We start from the raw sequence: 18,355 nt of genomic DNA on the forward strand, positions 1-18,355 counted from the left end.
TATGGGCGGCCGGCTCCCGGCTGCTATTTATAGACACGCTCGGCCGGCTGCCACAGCCTCGGCCCGCTGAGCCCGTCCACCCCCGCGGTGTCTCCGTGGTCCCCACCGGGGTCTTCCTCGGGAGGGCTCAGAGCCAGCGCCCCAGGAGTGGGCAGAGGGAAGCGCCCCTCAGCTGCCGCCACCCCAGCAAATCCCTCTGCGTGGCCCCGGCGGCATGCAAAGCACACAAACAGGAACCTCTGGCTCCCTCCTGCTACCCCAGCCCCTTCCTCGGCCACACAGCCAGCTATTGCGCCCCAAATCCCTACCCCCTGGATCCCCGAGCCCCCGGCACGGCCCCCCGGGGCCCCCGCCTCACCGCTCGGCCTTTGGTGGGTTCGGAGCCTCACGCCCGGCCCTCCGGCCCTGCTCCACTGCCCCCAGGGCTGGTCCCGGGACCCCCCCCCCCCCCGCCACCGTCACCAGGAAGCTGTGGACGGGAAGCCGACCCGCACACGGCGGTGTTGATCCCCGACATACTGAGGGCGGGAACCATTGGTGTCCCCGTGCGAGCAGAGGGCTAGGCCCCGAGGGGCCGAGAGACCAGCCAGGGTCAGCCGGCTCCACCTGGAGGACGGCAGGAGCGGGGAGAGGCGCTGGGCAGTGCAGCCCTCTGCGGGCTGACCTTATGCCCATGAGTGACCATGTGTGACCGCCCGGTCCCCGCCCTTCTTCCTGGGAGTGCCGTCCCCTTCCGCCTTGGAGCACCAGGGGCCCCCAACTCTCCGAGCCCTGGCCAGGGGTGAGTGGAGGGGCTCCGGGCCCCTCTGCAGGGACAGAGCCCAGGGAGGAAGAGGGTCTCAGGGTGTCTCCAGGGCCCATCGCTGCCCCTTCTCCATACCCAAGCAAGGGTCCATTTGGGGCCCTGGCCGCCGTGGCTCAGTGAATAGAGCGTCGGCCTGCGGACTGAAGGGTCCCGGGTTCGATTCCTGTCAAGGGCATGTACCTTGGCTGCGGGCACATCCCCAGTAGGGGGTGTGCAAGAGGCAGCTGATCGGTGTTTCTCTCTCATCGATGTTTCTAACTCTATCCCTCTCCCTTCCTCTCTGTAAAAAATCAATAAAATATATTTTTTAAAAAAAGAGTCCATTTGGGCCCGGCCGCGGTGGCTAGGTGGTTGAGCGACGACCTATGAACCAGGAGGTCATGTCCATTCCCAGTCAGGGCACAGGCCGGCTCCCCCCATGGTTGTGGGCTTGGTCCCCAAGTGGGCTGTGCAGGAGGCAGCCCATCGATGATTCTCTCTCATCACTGATGTTTCTCTCTCTCGCTCTCCCTTCCTCTCTGAAATCGATACTAGTAAAAACATACATTTTTAAAAGAGTCCCTTGGGGAGTGGGGAGTGGGGGGTTGGGGGATTGGGGGGGGGGTTTGCCCAGGCAGTGCACCCAGCTCGGAACTCAGCTGATGGTCACACAGCCCGTCCGGGCACCCAGTCCCTCCACAGGCCGGAGGGGGAAGAGGTCTGGCGTGGGGCCTCCCCAGAGTCCCTGGCCCTGCGCATCCTGCCCGCCCCCCCAGCCCCCTGCCCCGCCAGGTTGCCCTGCGAGCACCGGTGGGAGGGACCGAGGCAGCCCGGACGGAGCCCACGTGTGACACCGCACGGGCAGGCACCGCCGCACAGTGTGTCCGGCGCTGGACGCCTGGCCCCGCGCGTGGAGGGGCGCTGTCCTCTCCGCGGCCACCAGAGGGCGCGCGCCAGTCCAGGGGCCGGGCTCGCCGCGGGCAGGTGCGCGCCCCCCCGCCCGGGGAGGCGGGCCCGCCAGGTGGGGCGCAGGGACCAGGCTCGCCTTTTGCAGCCGCACCCCGCGCTGGAGGGGACCCCGCCGTTTCCGGGTCCCCCAGGTCCGGCTCCATGGGGTGGGTGCGCAGCGCCCAGGCCTGCCCGCGGCCGGGAGGGGTGGGGGGAAGCGGACGCCCTCGTGACATTCCCGGGGCGCCCGCGGGAGGGACCCCGCAGCGCGCCGCCTGTCCGTGCGCGCCGTCCGTCCGTGCGCCCCGAAGTGCCCGCGGGCCAACCCGACTCCTGGCGGCGGCGGGGGCGGGACCGGGGCCGGAGGTCACGAGCGTCACGGGCCCGCCCCCCGCCCGGGGCGGCGCCTTTTAACGGCGGGCGGGCGGCCCTCGGCGGGCGGGCTCTCGGGCAGCCCAGCGCCAGCGCCGGACGGGCCCAGCCAGCGGCATGGCTGCGACCCGCGCCTCCAACGACCGGCCCCCGGGCGCCGGCGGCGTCAAGCGGGGGCGGCAGCAGCAGGAGGCGGCGGCGACCGGGTCCCGCGTGACGGTGGTGCTGGGCGCGCAGTGGGGGGACGAGGGCAAAGGCAAGGTGGTGGACCTGCTGGCCACGGACGCCGACATCATCAGCCGCTGCCAGGTGCGCGGGCCTCCCCCCCCCGGGGCCCCCCCACGACCCAGACTCCACGGGGGGGGGGGCTGAGCCCTTCCTCCCAGGGACACCTTCCCAGCGCCACCCCCACCCGCTCACACACGCTCCCCTTCCTGCGCGGGACACCCCTGCCCCAGGGACCCCGCCTTCCCCACCCAGCCCCACCCCCACCCCACCCCGCCGTGGGCCGGGGCAGAGCTATAAATACAAGTCCTGCTGAGTTGGGGACACCGGATCCTCAGGGGGTGGGGTGTGCCGTGGGCATGCCGCTCGCCCTCCAGGGGGGGAGGAGGCGGGGACCCCAGCTCCTGGGTGGTTTGAGGACACCTGGAGACACCCCATTCCTCATTCTGTCTGGGTCTGGGATTGGGCTGGCTGACCCCACACAGGGGTCCTGACACGGAGGGGGCTGGGTGCTGGGAGCCCCGGGGGAAGCCGGAAGGAGGGGGTGACCCTGGGCCAAGAGGAGGCGCAGGGAGGGCAGGCCAGCGAGAACCTGAGGCAGGCAGGGCGGGAGGGCGGGGGAGGGAGGAGCCGGACTTCTGGCCTGGGTGCCCGCGGCTGGCAGTGCCACCGGGAGGCAGCGCAGTCTTTGCCCCCGAGGGCCAGGGCGGGCCTCTGCGCGCTGCTGGGTGACGCTGGGCGCTCCCCCGGGCACTGCCCAGGCCAGGCCGGGGCCGCTGCGCGGAGGCTGGCAGGCAGGGCGCGGAGGGGCGCACACTGCGCTGCCAGGGCCGGAGCCGCCGGGGATGCTGCCGCACGAGGGGCGGGGTGCCGGCTCCCCCGGCCTGTGCCTCTCCGGAGCACCCAGAGGCACCAGCGCTGCGCCCGGGACCGGCTGCGCTGGGCTGGGGGCCGCTGCGAGGGGCGCCGCCTTCCTGCGCTCCCGCCGGAGGCTGGGCTGCGCTGAGCGGGCGGCCTGGCGCCCTGGGTCAGGGAACCTCAGCAGCGGGACCAGCTCTGCCGCGCTGACCCTGGACGCCTGGAGCTGCCGGCCTGGCAGGTCCCCCGCTCTCCGTCCTAAGCCATGGGGACCCCCACCTCCCCCAGGCCCCTCCCCCAAGCCCCTCCCCCAGGCCCCTCCCCCCAGGCCCTGCTGTGTGAGCCAGGAGCCCTGCCCCTCTGTAGCCTGGGGGGTGTGGCCTGAGGGCTGCTCCTCCCTCCCGCTCCAGCAGGGGGCACCCTCCGGGGCACCCCTCCTCCTGCTGTCTGCTCCAGGGACGCAGGCGGGCCCACGGGGGCCTCTCCCTTCACGAAGCGCCTTTGCAGTTACGTGGACACCCTCCTCCTGGCGCGTGGGCTCCCCCACCAGCTGCAGAGATGGCTCTGGAGGGAGCTGGGTCTGCAGGCCGCGCCCACCACGCCCCTCGCTCCCAAGTGCCTCGGACACAACAGGCGGGGCCAGAGTCTGTCTGGGCGGCTCCTGAAAGGGCGACGGCAGGCCAGCCTCCCCCGGCCTGTCCCCGGCTGGGCCTTCCCTCGCGCCAGCTGCATCCCACAGCTGGGACCCTACCGTTGTACCCACAGCTGCACCCACAGCTGGGACCCCATGGCTGTACCCACAGCTGCACCCACAGCTGGGATCCCACAGCTGCACCCCACAGCTGGGACCCCACAGCTGCACCCCACAGGTGCATCCCCCACAGCTGCACCCCACAGCTGCACCCCACAGCTGGGACCCCACAGCTGCACCCCACAGCTGCATCCCCCACAGCTGCACCCCACAGCTGGGACCCCACAGCTGCACCCCACAGGTGCATCCCCCACAGCTGCACCCCACAGCTGCACCCCACAGCTGGGACCCCACAGCTGCACCCCACAGCTGGGACCCCACAGCTGCACCCCACGGCTGGGACCCCACAGCTGCACCCACAGCTGCGCGTGCTTTGCTCTCATCAGTCCTCTGGGCCGTGGTCCTGTCTCGGGCTGGGTTCCTCCTGCTGTTTCCTTCGCCTCTGTGACCTGGCGGCCTCCCTTCTCCGGCCCAAAGGCCTGATGGCCTATGACCCCAGGACTCCTTTGTCCCAGGCCTTGCTCCAGGGCCTGGGGGCTGGGGGTGGGGGGTGGGGAGCAGCTCTTGGTTGGGGTTGAATGAATGGATGGATGGAACCTGCCAGCGGGTCCCACAGGAGAGAAGCCTTGCACAGGTGGGGGGCTCCCCGCTTCCCCCGGACCCAGGTCACCTGTCCCCACCCTGAGCGCCGCCCGGCTGCGCGCTGTTTGCGATCTTGTAAATCCCGCTGCTGCCCCAGCCCAGCAGGCTCCCTGACCAGGGCCACGGCCGCGGCCACGCCGGGCTGGCGGCGGCACAGACGGGGGAGCTGGGGGCGCCCCTCCCCGCCCCATGCTCACTCGCTCCTCCCTCTGTCCACTCGTCCTGCACACGGGCCAGGGCTGGGGGTGGACCCAGGCTGCAGAGCTGGTTCCTGTCCTGAGTGAGTGGGTGCGGACATCGGGGATGGGGGGCAGGGCTGCATCCCAGAGGAGACAGGCCAGGCGGGCGCACTTTGTGGCCTAAGTTGCCGTCCCAAGATCGAGGAGACCTGTGTGGGGTCAGAGAAGGAATGGGGGGTGGGGGCAGCTGAGTGGGTGAGGAGAGGTGGGGAGCCTGGTAGATCAGAGAAGGCCTCCACGCCGATAGTGGGGTACGCAGGGCCAGGACAGACACGAGAGGGCAAGGCTGGGGGCACGGGTGGGTGGCAAGACTCGCACTGCTGCTGCATCCAGGGACCCCCCCCCCCCCCGTGCAATGTGGAACATGGGGGTGAGGAGGGGTGTGGCCAGGTGCCCCCAGCAGGGACATCAGGGCTGGGTGTCAGGGCTGCATGAGCCTTGGGGTGCCAAGGAGGGTGCAGAGGCCACACAGGGCGGGTAGATGCGGGCGGGCGGGGGGGGGGGGGGGCCTGGGGCGTGTGGCATGGTCCAGGGTCACCACTGCTGCTCCCTGGGGACAGGCTGTGCCCGTGGCTGCGCCGCCGGCTGGATGCCTGCAGGCCCGGCAAAGGTCAGGCTGGTCAGATTCCCGAGTGGCCGGCCTGGCCCTGGCCCTGGTCTGGTCCCCAGGTCTGAGAGTGAGGTGGCGCCTTTTCTTAGATCCCTGACGCCAGGGAGGCAGCTGTGTCCATCAGGGACTTTGAGCGGCAGGGACGGGGGGCGTGGCCTCAGCGCCCGGGGAGCCTGTATGGGGCGGGGCCTGAGGGGCCGGGCCGACTGCCAGTCCGGGGCGGAGGGGGGGCGGCAGGCTCCAGGGCGCTGCTGGGCGGCGGGAAGTCAGGGGTGGGAGTCCCCAGGGCTGCCCAGGTCCAGGACGGTCCGGCTCACGCAGCTGGGACCGGGAGACGGAGACGGAGACGGAGAGCAGCCCAGGAGGCAAGGGCCGAGGCCTGGAGGCCAGGTTGGGCCGGGGCGGGCCATCGCCTGTCCCTCCTGCGGCCCCGGGGCAGGCACCCTCTCCACGTGGCTTTCGGAGCCAGGCTGCCGGCTGAGCAAGCAGCCTCGGCCCCTGCTCCGCGGCCTGCCGATGCCCCTGCGGCCAGCGGGCCCTGGCTCTGCACCCGCGGCTCCTGCGAGGGCGGGCTGGGCGGTTGGCCGCAGTGGGCGCCTGTTCCAGGCCCCTGTTTACCCCAGAGGGGCGGTCACGTGGGCACTGGGCCGGGAGGGAGGCGGCTGCCCTGGCCCTGCTGCCAGCTCCCTTCTCTGGGGACCTCAGTCTCCCCATCTGTCCTGGGGACCACGCCCCTCCCCCAGGCTGCCCCTCTGGTGGCAGAGACGGCTGTGGGTGTGGCCTCGTGTGCAGAGAAGCCCCCTGAGGGGGTGACTGTCCCTGTGGGGAGACAGGGCAGAGCCAGGACGCACCCTGGAAGGTAGAGGGACCCCACAACCCGGGTCTGTCAGTCACCCCTCCTGGGGGGCTGAACCAGCACCCAGGCCAGGACCCCCGGCCCCCCTCCCGGCATCTGCGTCTCCCTCCCCCGGTCCCCTAGGAGGCTCACCCAGTTCCCCTCCCAACACGGGCTCCACCTGGAGCCCCCAAGGCCTGGCGCCCTGTCCCCTCTCACTCAGACCCTCCTCGGTCCCAGGCCCCCGGCACCCCCTTTCTCCTCCCATCCCCTGCACATGCGCGGTCCCCACAGCCAGCACTTGGGGGTCCCAGGGACGCCCCGGGCCTGGGAGGCAGCCGGCCGGCCTCGGGTTGAGCTGTGGGACAGGCGGGGCCCCGGGGTGCACACCTGGACAGCTTTGCTGACCTGGGCTGGGTGGCAGGGAAGGTCACACCACGGGGAGGCCCGGCCTCCACACCCGGGCCGGCGGCGTGGGGGCCGTGAGCGGGATGCCCTGCGCCCGGGACGCCTGCGGGATGGGCTCTGGCCGGTGGAGGGCCAGGGCTCCAGCCGTTCATTTAGTGGTTCGGGGGCTGTCCCCCATCTGCCCCTCGCAGCCCCAGTTGCCCCCCCCCCATGTTGGAGGAACTTGGAGACGGGCCAGGAAAGCGAGTGAGGCTCCCCGCTGCTGGGCCCTGCAGGGGGGTGTCGGGGGCTGGGGGATGCAGGGGCCTCAGAGTCTTAGCCCATGACCCCCGCGGTCAGATAGCGTGTGGAGCGGGGCCCACGGTAAGCCTGTCTTGGGGAGATGGAGGCAGGAAGGGGGGGGCCAGCGGGGCTCAGGGTCCGGGGACGGAGTGGACACAAGGGACCGGTCACCGGCTGGGCACCAGCGGGCATGGGCCCCTCCCTGGGCTCTGCTCATCCCTGGGGACCCAGGAGGGAGGGGCAGCCGGGAGGGGTCCCCACCCAGGCCCTGGGGACCCCGGGGCCCTCCAGTGGCAGGACATGGGGCTGCGGCCCGGCCTCCCCCCCCCCACGTGACCTTCCCTGCCAGCCCGCGCCCAGGTCAGCAAGACTCCCAGAAAGAAGGGATCCCTGGCTGCACCCCCAGAACAGGGCTGGCCTCCAAACTGCCTTTTCCTTTTCACTCTTACGTGGAAGGCGTGGACCTCAAGGGGGCACCGGTCCCCTCCCCGTCCACGGCGTTTGGGCCGTGGGGGCTGAGCCTGTGCGGGGGAGGGGTTGGACCCTCCTTCCCATCAGAGGAGGGCCCGGCGTCAGGGACTGCACTGAGCCCCCGGGGGGCATCGGGGGCCCCTGAGATAGTGTGGGTGTTGGGCCCCGCCTCCTTGGGGGAGCAGGCCGCCACCCAGCTCACCCCAGACACGCAGAGCCCACGCCCCAGGGCCAGGTGTGGGCGGCACCTCCCACCCTGGGGGGCAGGGCTGGCGTGAGGCGGGCTCCCCGGGCGGTCCGAGCCCCGGGGCCCTGGGCGCTCAGCGGGTCTCCGTCCCCAGGGGGGCAACAACGCGGGCCACACCGTGGTGGTGGACGGCAAGGAGTACGACTTCCACCTGCTGCCCAGCGGCATCATCAACACCAAGGCCGTGTCCTTCATCGGTGAGTGCCCGCCGCCGGGACCGTCAGCCCGGCTGCCTTGGGGCTGGGCCTCCCTGCACAACCCGCTCAGCACAGCCCCCAGGTCCCAGTCACCCCCAGGAGCCCTGGCCCGACTGTCTGACCTTGGAGCCTGCCTGCAGCCTGAGGGACGGGGGTGACCAGGACTGGACCAGCCTGGCCAGAGGGAGCGAGGTGCCGGCTCCCTGAGCTCCCCCTCCCAGGTGCTGAGCAAGCCCATGTGCACGCGTGGGCGAGTGTGCTGTGCGTGTGCACACCGGTGATGGAGCATGCCTGTTCAGCTGTGCGTGTGTGTGAGCGTGTGTGTGTGTGTGTGTGTGTGTGTGTGCGCGCGCGTGTGTGTGAGCGTGCGTGTACAGGCCTGGCTTCCTGCTGTGGCGGAGCCGAGCCCGTGGGAAGGCTGAGCTTTGCCCAGCGCCCGCCTCGCTCCCCCTGCAGTTTCCTGCCCCCCAGCCCTTGCCCTCCCTGCAGGCGCCTGCCCTTTTAGTGCCCCCGAGAGACAGAGCCACCTCCAGGGCCCTGTGGATCTCCCCTCCCCGCGTGGTCTCTCTCCCTCCCCCCCCCCCGCCCCCGCCAGGCCGCTCCGGGACAGGCTCTCTGAGCTCCCAGTACTTTTCCTTCCGGCTCTTTCTGTGACTGAGCCACACTCGTGACTCATCTGCTCCCACCCTCCCCGGTCAGGAAGCGGGGGAGCAGCAGCCGGCGTGTGCCCAGCGATGGCACCGGTGGCCCCGGGAAGGGAAGCGGGGGTCGGGGGTGGGGGGTGGGGCTGCGAGCAGGGGGCGGAGCAGGAGGTCGCCAGCGCCCCTCACGCGGGAGCAGACCCAGGCCCAGCCGTGGCTCAGGACCCGCGGACGCCCCAGTCTGCGCCCCAGCCTGGCCGGCGGGAGTCCCTGCAGGAAGCCCTCTCAGCACCAGCCTGCCCCCGCCCCCCCCCCTCCCCGCTCCGCAGGAAGCAAGGCCAAGGAGGCGCCCTGGAGGGGTGGGGCGCTTGGTCAGGGCCTCGGGGAGCCCAGGCTGCAGTCCGGGGCGGGGCAGGGGCAGCTGTCAGCGGGCGCCCGGACTCACACTCAGCCAGGGCCCCGGGCGCGGGGTCAGACTGTGCCCTCCGCTCGCCACACTCCCCGGCCCTGCCACCTGGTCCGTTCAGGACGCCCGGCATTTAGTGACCTTTCGCGCTCGGCATGGCTCACGGAGCGTCTGAGTCACTCCCACCTGCACCGGCACCGTCTCCTCGCTGAGCCCCCGATGCCCACCCGGGGGAGGGGCGCCCCGAGACGGTGGCCCTGGTTCAGGGCCTGGGGTCCTGGAGGAAGGGGCCAGCGTCCGGCTTCACCTGGACCCTGACCCGGGCCGCCTGCCGTGCTGGGAAGCTGGTTCCGCGCGCTGGGAAGCTGGTTCCGCGCGCCAGCCGACCCTGGAGGGTTCGGGCCCAAGTTCCCGTTCCCAGGCCGTTAGACATTAAATAACCCTGCGGCGCTCTCCAGGCATAATATGTGTGCCGTGAAGTGTACCCACAGGGTCACCCCAATCACGAACACTTGTCACCCCAGAAGTTCCCGTGCCGTCTGCTGCCCGCCCCCCCACAGCCCAGCCCCGCCCCGCCCCTCGGCTGTCTCTGCACATGCTTCGGGCTGGGCTTGTTTTGATTTGTTTGTGTGTTTTTTTTAATATATTTTACTGATTTCAGAGAGGAAGGGAGAGGGAGAGAGAGAAACATCCATGATGAGAGGGAATCACTGATCACCCGCCTCCCGCACGCCCCCCCACTGGCCTGCAGCCCGGGCCTGTGCCCTGACTGGGAGTCAAACCGTGACCTCCTGGTTCATAGGTGGACGCTCCCCCACGGAGCCCCGCGGGCCGGCCGGGCGGGCTTGCTGTGTTTATATATAGAATACAGGCAGATGAGCGTGCCGTCTCAGCCTCTGCGTGCACAGCCCAGAGGTGTGAAGTACGTCGCAGTGCTGTGCAGCCCTCCCACCATCGTCCCCAGGACTTCCCCATCTTCCCCGACGGGGCCTCTGTCCCATTAAACGCCCCCCCCCCAGCCCCGGGCCCCACCATCGCTGTCTGTCCCCTGGGTCTGACTCCTCCAGGGCCTGTGAGTGGGTCCCACAGCGCAGGGCCTGTGTCTGCCTGTTTCCCTCCGCGCGGCGTCCTCGCGGTCCATCCACGTTGTAGCAGGTGTCAGCGTCTGTCCTCTTCAGGCTGAGTGGCATTCCACGGCGTGGATGGGCCACGTCAGGGGACCCACTCCTCATGAGGACACTGGCTTGTGTCCACGTCTCAGTGGCTGTGACTGTTGCCCCTGGAACGTGGCCGTGCCAATTTCTTTCTCTCTATTTTAAAATATATTTATACTAGAGGCCCAGTGCACAAAATTCGTGCACTTGGGAGGGGGGTCCCTCAGCCTAGCTTGCACCCTTTCGCAGTCTGGGAGCCCTTGGGGGATGTCTCATGCTGCTGCAAAGGCGGGAGAGGCTCCCACCAGCCGTGAGCCTGGCTTCTGGCTGAGCGCGCTCCCCCTGTGGAAGCGCACTGACCACCAGGAGGCAGCTCCTGCATTGAGCGTCTGCCCCCGGTGGTCAGTGTGTGTCATAGCAACCGGTCGTTCCATCGTTCGGTCGATTTGCATATTAGCCTTTAATTACACACTGAGTGGCCAGATGATGATGACCTCTGAACGCATAGTAATCTGGCCACTCAGTGTACATCCTATATAATAAAAGGCTAATATGCAAATTGTCCCCTCCACCAGGAGTTCAACCAGCCAGCAGGCCGGCCAACTGCCCATGTCCCCTCCCCCTGGCCAGGCTGGCTGGACCCCACCCATGCACGAATTCATGCACCGGGCCTCTAATATATATTGAGTGGCCAGATTATTATGCTTTCAGAGATCATCATAATCTGGCCACTCAGTGTATAGGATTGATTTCAGAGAATTGGGGAGAGAGAGAAACATCAATGATGAGAGACTCATTGATTGGCTGCCTCCTGCAGGCCCCCTGCTGGGGATCAAGCCCACAACCTGGACATGTGCCCTGACTGGGAATCAGCCTCCTGGTTCATAGGTCGACAGTCACCCACTGAGCCATGCCGGCCAAGCCGCAGTGCCAATTTCGTGTCGTTGTAACCCTGAGTCCCGGCGTCCGTCTCACTCCTGTCCATGTGTTGCAGGCAACGGAGTGGTTGTCCACTTACCGGGCTTGTTTGAAGAAGCAGAAAAGAATGAGAAGAAAGGTAGGTCCGATCCCGCAGACCCGCCCGCCTGGTCCCGACGCCCGCGGGTCCCTAGTGGCCGTGCTGGCTGGCGCCTCCTGTGGGTTTTCTCTGGTGGCCGGCCACGCCTTCGGGGAGAGTTGTGGTTCCTGGGGGCCCCTCGGGGACTGGAGGCCGGTGGGCAGTGCCCGGGGCCACAGCCAGGGCGTCTGGCGAGGGAGCCCCGTGAGGGTGACCAGGACGCCGCCCCGAGGCCCGAGAGGGTCGGGAAGGAAGCAGAGCTGGGGCCTCCGGCTGCAGTTCAGGCCTCAGGGTCAGGGCAGGTGCAGCACGGACTCGTGGGAAACGGGCGAGAAGCGGGGCCAGCAGGGAGGCCCTGGGGGACATAGGTGCGGGGCGGCTGTGGGTGGGCGCCCCTCGGGTGCGGGTCTGGGACCCCCGCAGGCGGAGAGGCCCTGAGGGGAGGGCCCGTCACTTGCCCAGCACCGGGGACGATCCTGGTGGCTCTGGCAGGAGGGGGTGCACCGGGGAGCCAGCCCCTCAGCCCCCTCTGCGCCCCCTCTGCGCCCCGCAGGCCTCAGGGACTGGGAGAAGAGGCTCATCATCTCCGACCGAGCCCACCTGGGTGAGTGACCCTCTGCCCGCGCCTTCCCGGAGCTCAGGGCGGCCGGGCTCGCAGTCCGGGCAGGTGGGGAGACCTAAGCCCGGGGCCATGGTCCCACGTGTTAGGAGTGGAGCCCCAATTCCAATTGACCCCTTTCTTGTTCCTGATCCTCACCGAGGGTCTGTTTTTATTGACGCGAGCGAGAGAGACGTCGTCGATGGGTTGCCTCCCGTACCCGCCCCGCCCAGGGATCGAGCCTGCAGCCTGGGGGTGCCCTGACGGGAGTGAGCACAAGACCCTTCGCTCACTGGGCGACGCTCCAGCCACCTGAGCCACTCTGAGCCACTTGCCACACCCATGTGCCCCTTCCCGCTGGACCACCTTCCCATGGAGGCCGCGCTGTGGGGGTGCAGCGGGGTCTGTGGGGCCAGCGGGGTCTGTGGGGGGCAGCGGGGTCTGTGGGGCCAGCGGGGTCTGTGGGGGGCAGCGGGGTCTGTGGGGGTGCAGCGGGGTCTGTGGGGGGCAGCGGGGTCTGTGGGGGTGCAGCGGGGTCTGTGGGGGGCAGTGGGGTCTGTGGGGTGCAGCGGGGTCTGTGGGGGTGCAGCAGGGTGTGTGGGGGCAGCGGGTGTGGCTCTGACTCCAGGCCTGTCTCGCCCGGTGCCGCCCGCAGTGTTCGACTTCCACCAGGCGGTGGACGGGCTGCAGGAGGTGCAGCGGCAGGCACAGGAGGGGAAGAAGTGAGTGCGGGCCTGCTGCGGGGGCTCGGCCACGGGCTGGGGTCCTGGGGCCACGGGCTGGGGTCCTGGGCGTGTCCTGGGCAGCACGACGGGTGGGGTCCTGGACCCAGAGCCCCTGGGGAGCAGCCCTCGGTTGCCCCGGCCTCTCTCTGGGATCCCTCACGGGCTGCCACCCCAGGCGTGCACCTGCTGTCCATCCAACATGTCACCGGGGCCCCCGCGGCCTTGACCCCACACAAAGGCCATGCCCGCCCTGGGCCGGGGAGGTGCCCTCCACAGACCCTGTCAGCAGGAGGCGGGATTGGTTCTCACATTCGCACACACGGGAACGCACACTCGCGCACACATGCTGACATGCGTACACACGCACACGCACAAGTACACACACAGCTTGGCCGGACACAGGTGGCGGGCTGAGCCTGGGCCCGGCAAGGGGGGGGGGTGCAGGCGGGCTCGGGGGACCCCGGGCCCCACCACGGAGCTTGGCTCGGCTGCCCTGCCCAGCCCCGTCCCTGAGCGGCCGCGGGAGGAGTCCAGTCGCTCCTCACAGCTGGGAGGCCCTTCCCTGGCATCCGGGGTGGAGTGGGTCTGGGTGCGGCGGGACCCGCGTTCCTGGCGGGCTCCCCGTGCTCACCCGCCCGCCCCTCAGCATCGGCACCACCCGCAAGGGCATCGGCCCCGCCTACTCGTCCAAGGCGGCCCGCACGGGCCTGCGCATCTGCGACCTGCTGGCCGACTTCGACGAGTTCTCCGCCAGGTACCCGGCCGCCCAGCCTGGCGGGGGGGTGTGGGGGGGGTGGGGTGGGGACCGGCTGGTGGGGGCTTGGGACCCAGCAGGGCCGGGACCCGTCGCTGTCCCTCTGCAGGTTCAAGAACCTGGCCCACCAGCACCAGTCCATGTTCCCCTCCTTGGAGATCGACGTCGACGGCCAGCTCAAGAAGCTCAAGGTAGAGGGAGGGCTCCCTCGTGGGGTGCGCCCGTTCCGGGGTGAGCATGGGGTGGAGGCCGGGCTCACCCAGGGCTGGGCCCACGTCCGCTCTGGGGACCCGCCCTGACGAGCTGGGGCGGGAGGTGGAGGTGGCGCTGTCCCAGCCGCGGCAGGAGGTGCAGTGGCCCCCTGCTCACCTGAGGGGGGCAGGGTGGGGGGACAGGGCGATGTCAGCACAGAGCCCTTCTGGAAGTTTCCGGCGGGGATCCCGCTCCTCCCGCCGTCTCTGGGCGGTAGATGAGGACAGAGCGGGGCGCGCAGGGACGCAGTCCCTGGATCAGGGCCACCCGGGACCTCATTGAGCTTAATTCCCCCGCCCGGCCCCACCCGAGGTCCTGGGGGTCGGGCGCCAGAGGATGACCTGGGGGACGCACCTCCTCCCCCGACCCCGCCCGTCACCGAGGAGGCGCTGAGTCTTGCAGACACCCTGGGGGGTCAGGCTAGAGCCCAGGCCCCACTGGGGTGGGGGGATGTCTGGGTGAGCCGGGCGGTCGGGAGCGCTGGGAGCTGGGAGCTGCCGGGGACCCCCCCCCCCGCAGGGCTTTGCACAGCCGCCCCCCCCCCCCCCCCCCCCCCGCGCAGGGCTTTGCCGAGAGGATCCGGCCCATGGTCCGGGACGGCGTGCACTTCATGTACGAGGCGCTGCACGGCCCCCCCAAGAAGATCCTGGTGGAGGGCGCCAACGCCGCCCTGCTGGACATCGACTTCGGTGCGGCCCCAGCGCACACTCCGTCCTGTCTGCGGGGGGGGGGGGGGGGGGGGCTTACCCACCATGCCCTCTGCCCGGAGGGCCCGGGCTGGGGTGATCTGGGGGGGAGGGTCCCGGGCTGGGGTGACCTGGGGGGGAAGGCCCCAGGCTGGGTGATCTGGGGGGGAGGGTCCTGGGCTGGGAGGCCCCAGGCTGGGGTGATCTGGGGGGGCCCTGACCAGTTGTGTCTTGCAGGGACCTACCCCTTTGTGACGTCCTCCAACTGCACGGTGGGCGGCGTGTGCACGGGGCTGGGCATCCCGCCCCAGAACGTGGGCGACGTGTACGGCGTGGTGAAGGCCTACACCACACGCGTGGGCATCGGCGCCTTCCCCACGGAGCAGATCAACGTGAGTCCCCGGCGCAGGCGGGACGCGGAGGGAGGCCGTGCCTGGGTGTGCGACGCGTGTGAGGCTGTGGGCCTGGCAGCGTGGCACCTCGTGGCCTGGTGCTGAGGATGTGCGGTGCACACGCGTGTCCACGCAGCCCTGCTCCCCGGGGGTGCTGCAGGCAGGCGAGTGGGGTCAGGGCCCCCCTTGGCTCAGAGAGGGGTCCTCAGGGGCCCCCAGCCTGCCTGGCCTGGTGTCTGGTGGCCTGAGGACAGGAGGCCCTTGTCCTGAGCTGGGGTGTGAGGGCGGGAGGTGGGGGCGGCGAGGGGTGCCGCGTCCGGAAGAATCTGGCAGCTTTGAGGGGCAGGGGACCCAGCGATAGGGAAGGGACCCCAGGAGAAGTCACCTCAGACCGCAGGCCCCAGCAGAGCGACAGGACAGGCCGCCTGCCCTCCCACCTGCCCCCGAGCGCTAAGGGGAGGGGGTGCGCCGATGTGAGTGCGGGCCCCCCACAGGCCTTCCCCCCCAGATCACCCTGGCCTCCCGACAGAGCCCTCTGGCCCGCTGCCTGCAGGGCGCCCCCGCGGGGGCACGAGGCCTAGGAGGAGGGAGTCCGTAGCGGGGGCAGCTGCCAGCGTGGCCCTGAGCCGGGGGAGGTCGGGCTGAGGGAAGGTGCCCAGAGGTGCCAGGCTCCGTCCTCATGCAGGAGATCGGCGACCTGCTGCAGAACCGCGGCCACGAGTGGGGGGTGACCACCGGCCGGAAGCGGCGCTGCGGCTGGCTGGACCTAATGATCCTGCGCTACGCCCACATGGTCAACGGCTTCACCGCGTGAGCGCCTGTCACCGGGGCCATGCGGGCGCCGTCCACGTGGGCTGACATGGACTCCCAGACCCCACGGTGCCCCTGGACTCCCAGACCTCACGGGGCCCCGGACTCCCAGACCCCACCCGCACCCCCGGACTCCCAGGCCCTACCCGGACACCCGGACTCCCAGACCCCACCGGGGCCCCCGCAGCTGGGCATCAGGGCTCAGGGCCAGCCTTCCCCAGTGGGCGTCCCTCCACCCAGACCCTCCGCACAGCGGGGCCACAGCGGGTGGAGATGGGAGTCCTGTCCGGCCGATGGGGCTGCTGGCGGGCTGATGGGAGGAAGGAAGGGGAGCAGCGGGTGTGGGTGCGGGTGAGGGCCTGTGGGGGGAAGATCCACGAAGCGGGTGCCGCTGTGGCATCGGGGTGCAGGGCTGGGTCTGCATGGCAGCCCAGGGGGCGCAGAGCGGGTGCATGAGCCTGGGCACAGGCGCTGGGCTGAGACCCCAGACAAGGCAGGTGAGGGCAGGAGGGCACAGTGCCGCCCGGGTGCTGAGTGTGCCCGCCTGCCCGCGGAGCCGCCCCACTGCTCGCTGCCCCCTGAGGCGGGGAGCGTGGAGGAGGCCAACAGCCGTGAGCACGGGGCCCACAGCCCCTCACTGAGTCCCCGGTCCCGACAGGCTGGCCCTGACCAAGCTGGACATCTTGGACGCCCTGGACGAGATCAAGGTCGGCATCTCCTACAAGCTGAACGGGAAGAGGATCCCCTATTTCCCAGGTACGAGGGGAGGGGCTTCCCGCCCTGGCGCCCGCGGACGGCCCGGGGCCGGTGAGAGGGGAGTTGCTCGCCCCCGAAGCAGCGCTTGTCTGACCCCTGGCTGCCAGGTCCGCAGCTGAGGGCGCGGCCGGGGCTGGGGGGGCTGCAGGTGCGTCCCACGCGTCGGGAAGGGCTCAGAGGGACCGGCCTGGTGGCAGGTGGGAGGCAACTGGGACCCACCCCAGGCCCTGGGGATCCGTGGGTCCCTGGGTGCCAAAGCCCAGCTCCTGTTAGCAGTGGTGACCCTAAAACTCTGCGAATGTGACCCTAAGAAAATGTGACCTAAGGAAACCCTTCACCCGGCTGTGGAAGGCCTGGCTGGGCTCCCCTGCCCCCCGCCCCCGAAAAGCACGGTTTCCGGATGTCACATGACTTATGCGGCCGGGTCCCAGCTCGCACTCGGGCCCACGGCACCAGCGGCTCCTCCCGCGCTGGCCATGGGCCGCCCTCCCTCCCCCGTCTGTGTAGACCCACCGGCGACTCCAGGGCCCCGGCTCACCCTACTGAGCCTGGCCTTGGAGAGGGCGCAGCAGAAGTGTGGTGTGACCCCAGGGTCAGGGCCAGGGGTAGCCAGCTTGTTCCAGCGTCTTCCATCAGTAACAGATGGCTGGTACCTCTGAGCCCAGGGGTCCCGTTGCGTGGGGCCCCCGCCCGGGAGGGGCGGGGCATAGCTCCTTCAGGAGGTCTTAACACGTTCAAGTCTCAGAGCCACCTCAGTGGCTGAGCGTCGACCTGTGACCCAGGAAGTCACGGTTCGATTCCTGGTCAGGGCACAGGCCTGGGTTTCAGGCTCGGTCCCCAGTGGGGGGCGTGCAGGGGGCGGCCGATCACTGCTTCTCTCTCACCATTGGTGCTTCGACTGCTCTCCCTCTCCCTTCCTCTCTGACATCAATAAGAACATGTTTTTAAAATAAAATAAATAAAATCTCAGAGCCACCGAGCCACCGGCCGGGCGCCCGCTAGAATTTCCAAGCGGCGTCCGTGGCCTCCTCAGCTGAGTCAGCCGGGGTCGTCCAGCAGAGCCCACGGCGAATCCACGTGCGGGTGGAGGTGGCACCATTTGGAAGGGGTACATGTCCCAGGACCCCTCCCGGACCCTGAGGAAACCAAGTGGGGCGACTGGTCGCTGAGCCCCCAGGGAAGAGGCCCCGGGCTGGGGGTCCCAGCTACCCAGCCTCTGCCGGCGACGGAGCAAGGTCTGAGGGGCCTGGCCACCCCGTGTGTGTCCCCAGCAAACCAGGAGATCCTGCAGAAGGTGGAGGTGGAGTACGAGACGCTGCCCGGCTGGAAGGCGGACACCACGGGCGCCAGGAAGTGGGAGGACCTGCCCCCGCAGGCCCAGAACTACGTGCGGTTTGTGGAGAATCATGTGGGCGTGGCAGGTGGGTGCCCTGTGCCCTGCGCCCGGCCCCCCGCCCCTCCCCGCGTGCCCAGCCTGAACAACCTTTCCCTTTCAGTGAAATGGGTTGGTGTCGGCAAGTCCCGGGACTCGATCATCCAGCTGTTTTAGCCGGTGACGGCGGCCGCGGTGCCGTGACATAAGACACAGGAGAGGACTGGGTGGCTTCCTGCTCCTCCTGACGCTGTGGGCGACGCTGACCCTCTTACACGTCGGGACACCGGCCGTGCGCACCGCCCGACCCTGCTGTTTGCAATGAGCCGCGGTGCTCGGGTGCACGGACGTGGGTGGCTCCTTCCTGTCACATGTTGTGTGTCCGATTGGAGCAGGTCAGCAATAAACATCCGGGAGCCACTGAGCGGGAGTGGTCATGCATGCTCTGTTCTCACTTTGTCTTTTATGATTTTTAAAAACATATATTTTTATTGATTTCAGAGAGGAAGGGAGAGAGAGAAACATCCATGATGAGAGAGAATCATGGATTGGCTGCCTCCTGCACACCCCCCACTGGGGACCGAGCCTGCAACCCGGGCATGTGCACTGACCACAGAATCAAATCGTGACCTCCTGGTTCATAAGTCAACACTCAACCACTGAGACACGCTGGCTGGCTGACTTTGTCATTTTGTTTTGACTTTTATATATATACTAGAGGCCCGTTGCACGAAGATTCGTGCAATAGGCCTTCCTTCCCCTGGCTGCCAGGACCCAGGCCTTCGCTCTGGCCGCCACCTTCCATCTTTGCTCCGGCCGGAGCCTTCAGTCTTCTTTGCTCCAGCCAGAGCGCTGCTCCTGTAGCTTCCTCCGCTCCCCGCCC

The 18,355-nt window shown here is 69.3% G+C and overlaps 1 protein-coding gene across 1 annotated transcript; it reads left to right on the forward strand.

Annotated features, from left to right (window-relative positions):
* Positions 1-2,146: 2,146 nt before the first annotated feature.
* On the forward strand, positions 2,147-17,907 carry ADSS1 (adenylosuccinate synthase 1). The gene is made up of 13 exons (XM_079768401.1): positions 2,147-2,413; positions 7,767-7,869; positions 11,065-11,127; positions 11,681-11,731; positions 12,381-12,447; positions 13,097-13,204; positions 13,314-13,395; positions 14,019-14,145; positions 14,380-14,534; positions 15,220-15,344; positions 16,003-16,100; positions 17,372-17,521; positions 17,597-17,907. The coding sequence occupies exons 1-13, from the start codon at positions 2,222-2,224 to the stop codon at positions 17,647-17,649; spliced, it is 1,374 nt and encodes a 457-aa protein (XP_079624527.1). The 5' UTR covers positions 2,147-2,221; the 3' UTR covers positions 17,650-17,907.
* The last annotated feature ends 448 nt before the right edge of the window (positions 17,908-18,355 follow it).

Source organism: Cnephaeus nilssonii (assembly GCF_951640355.1).
Source record: "Cnephaeus nilssonii genome assembly, chromosome: 4".
Taxonomy (NCBI): Eukaryota; Metazoa; Chordata; class Mammalia; order Chiroptera; family Vespertilionidae; genus Cnephaeus; species Cnephaeus nilssonii.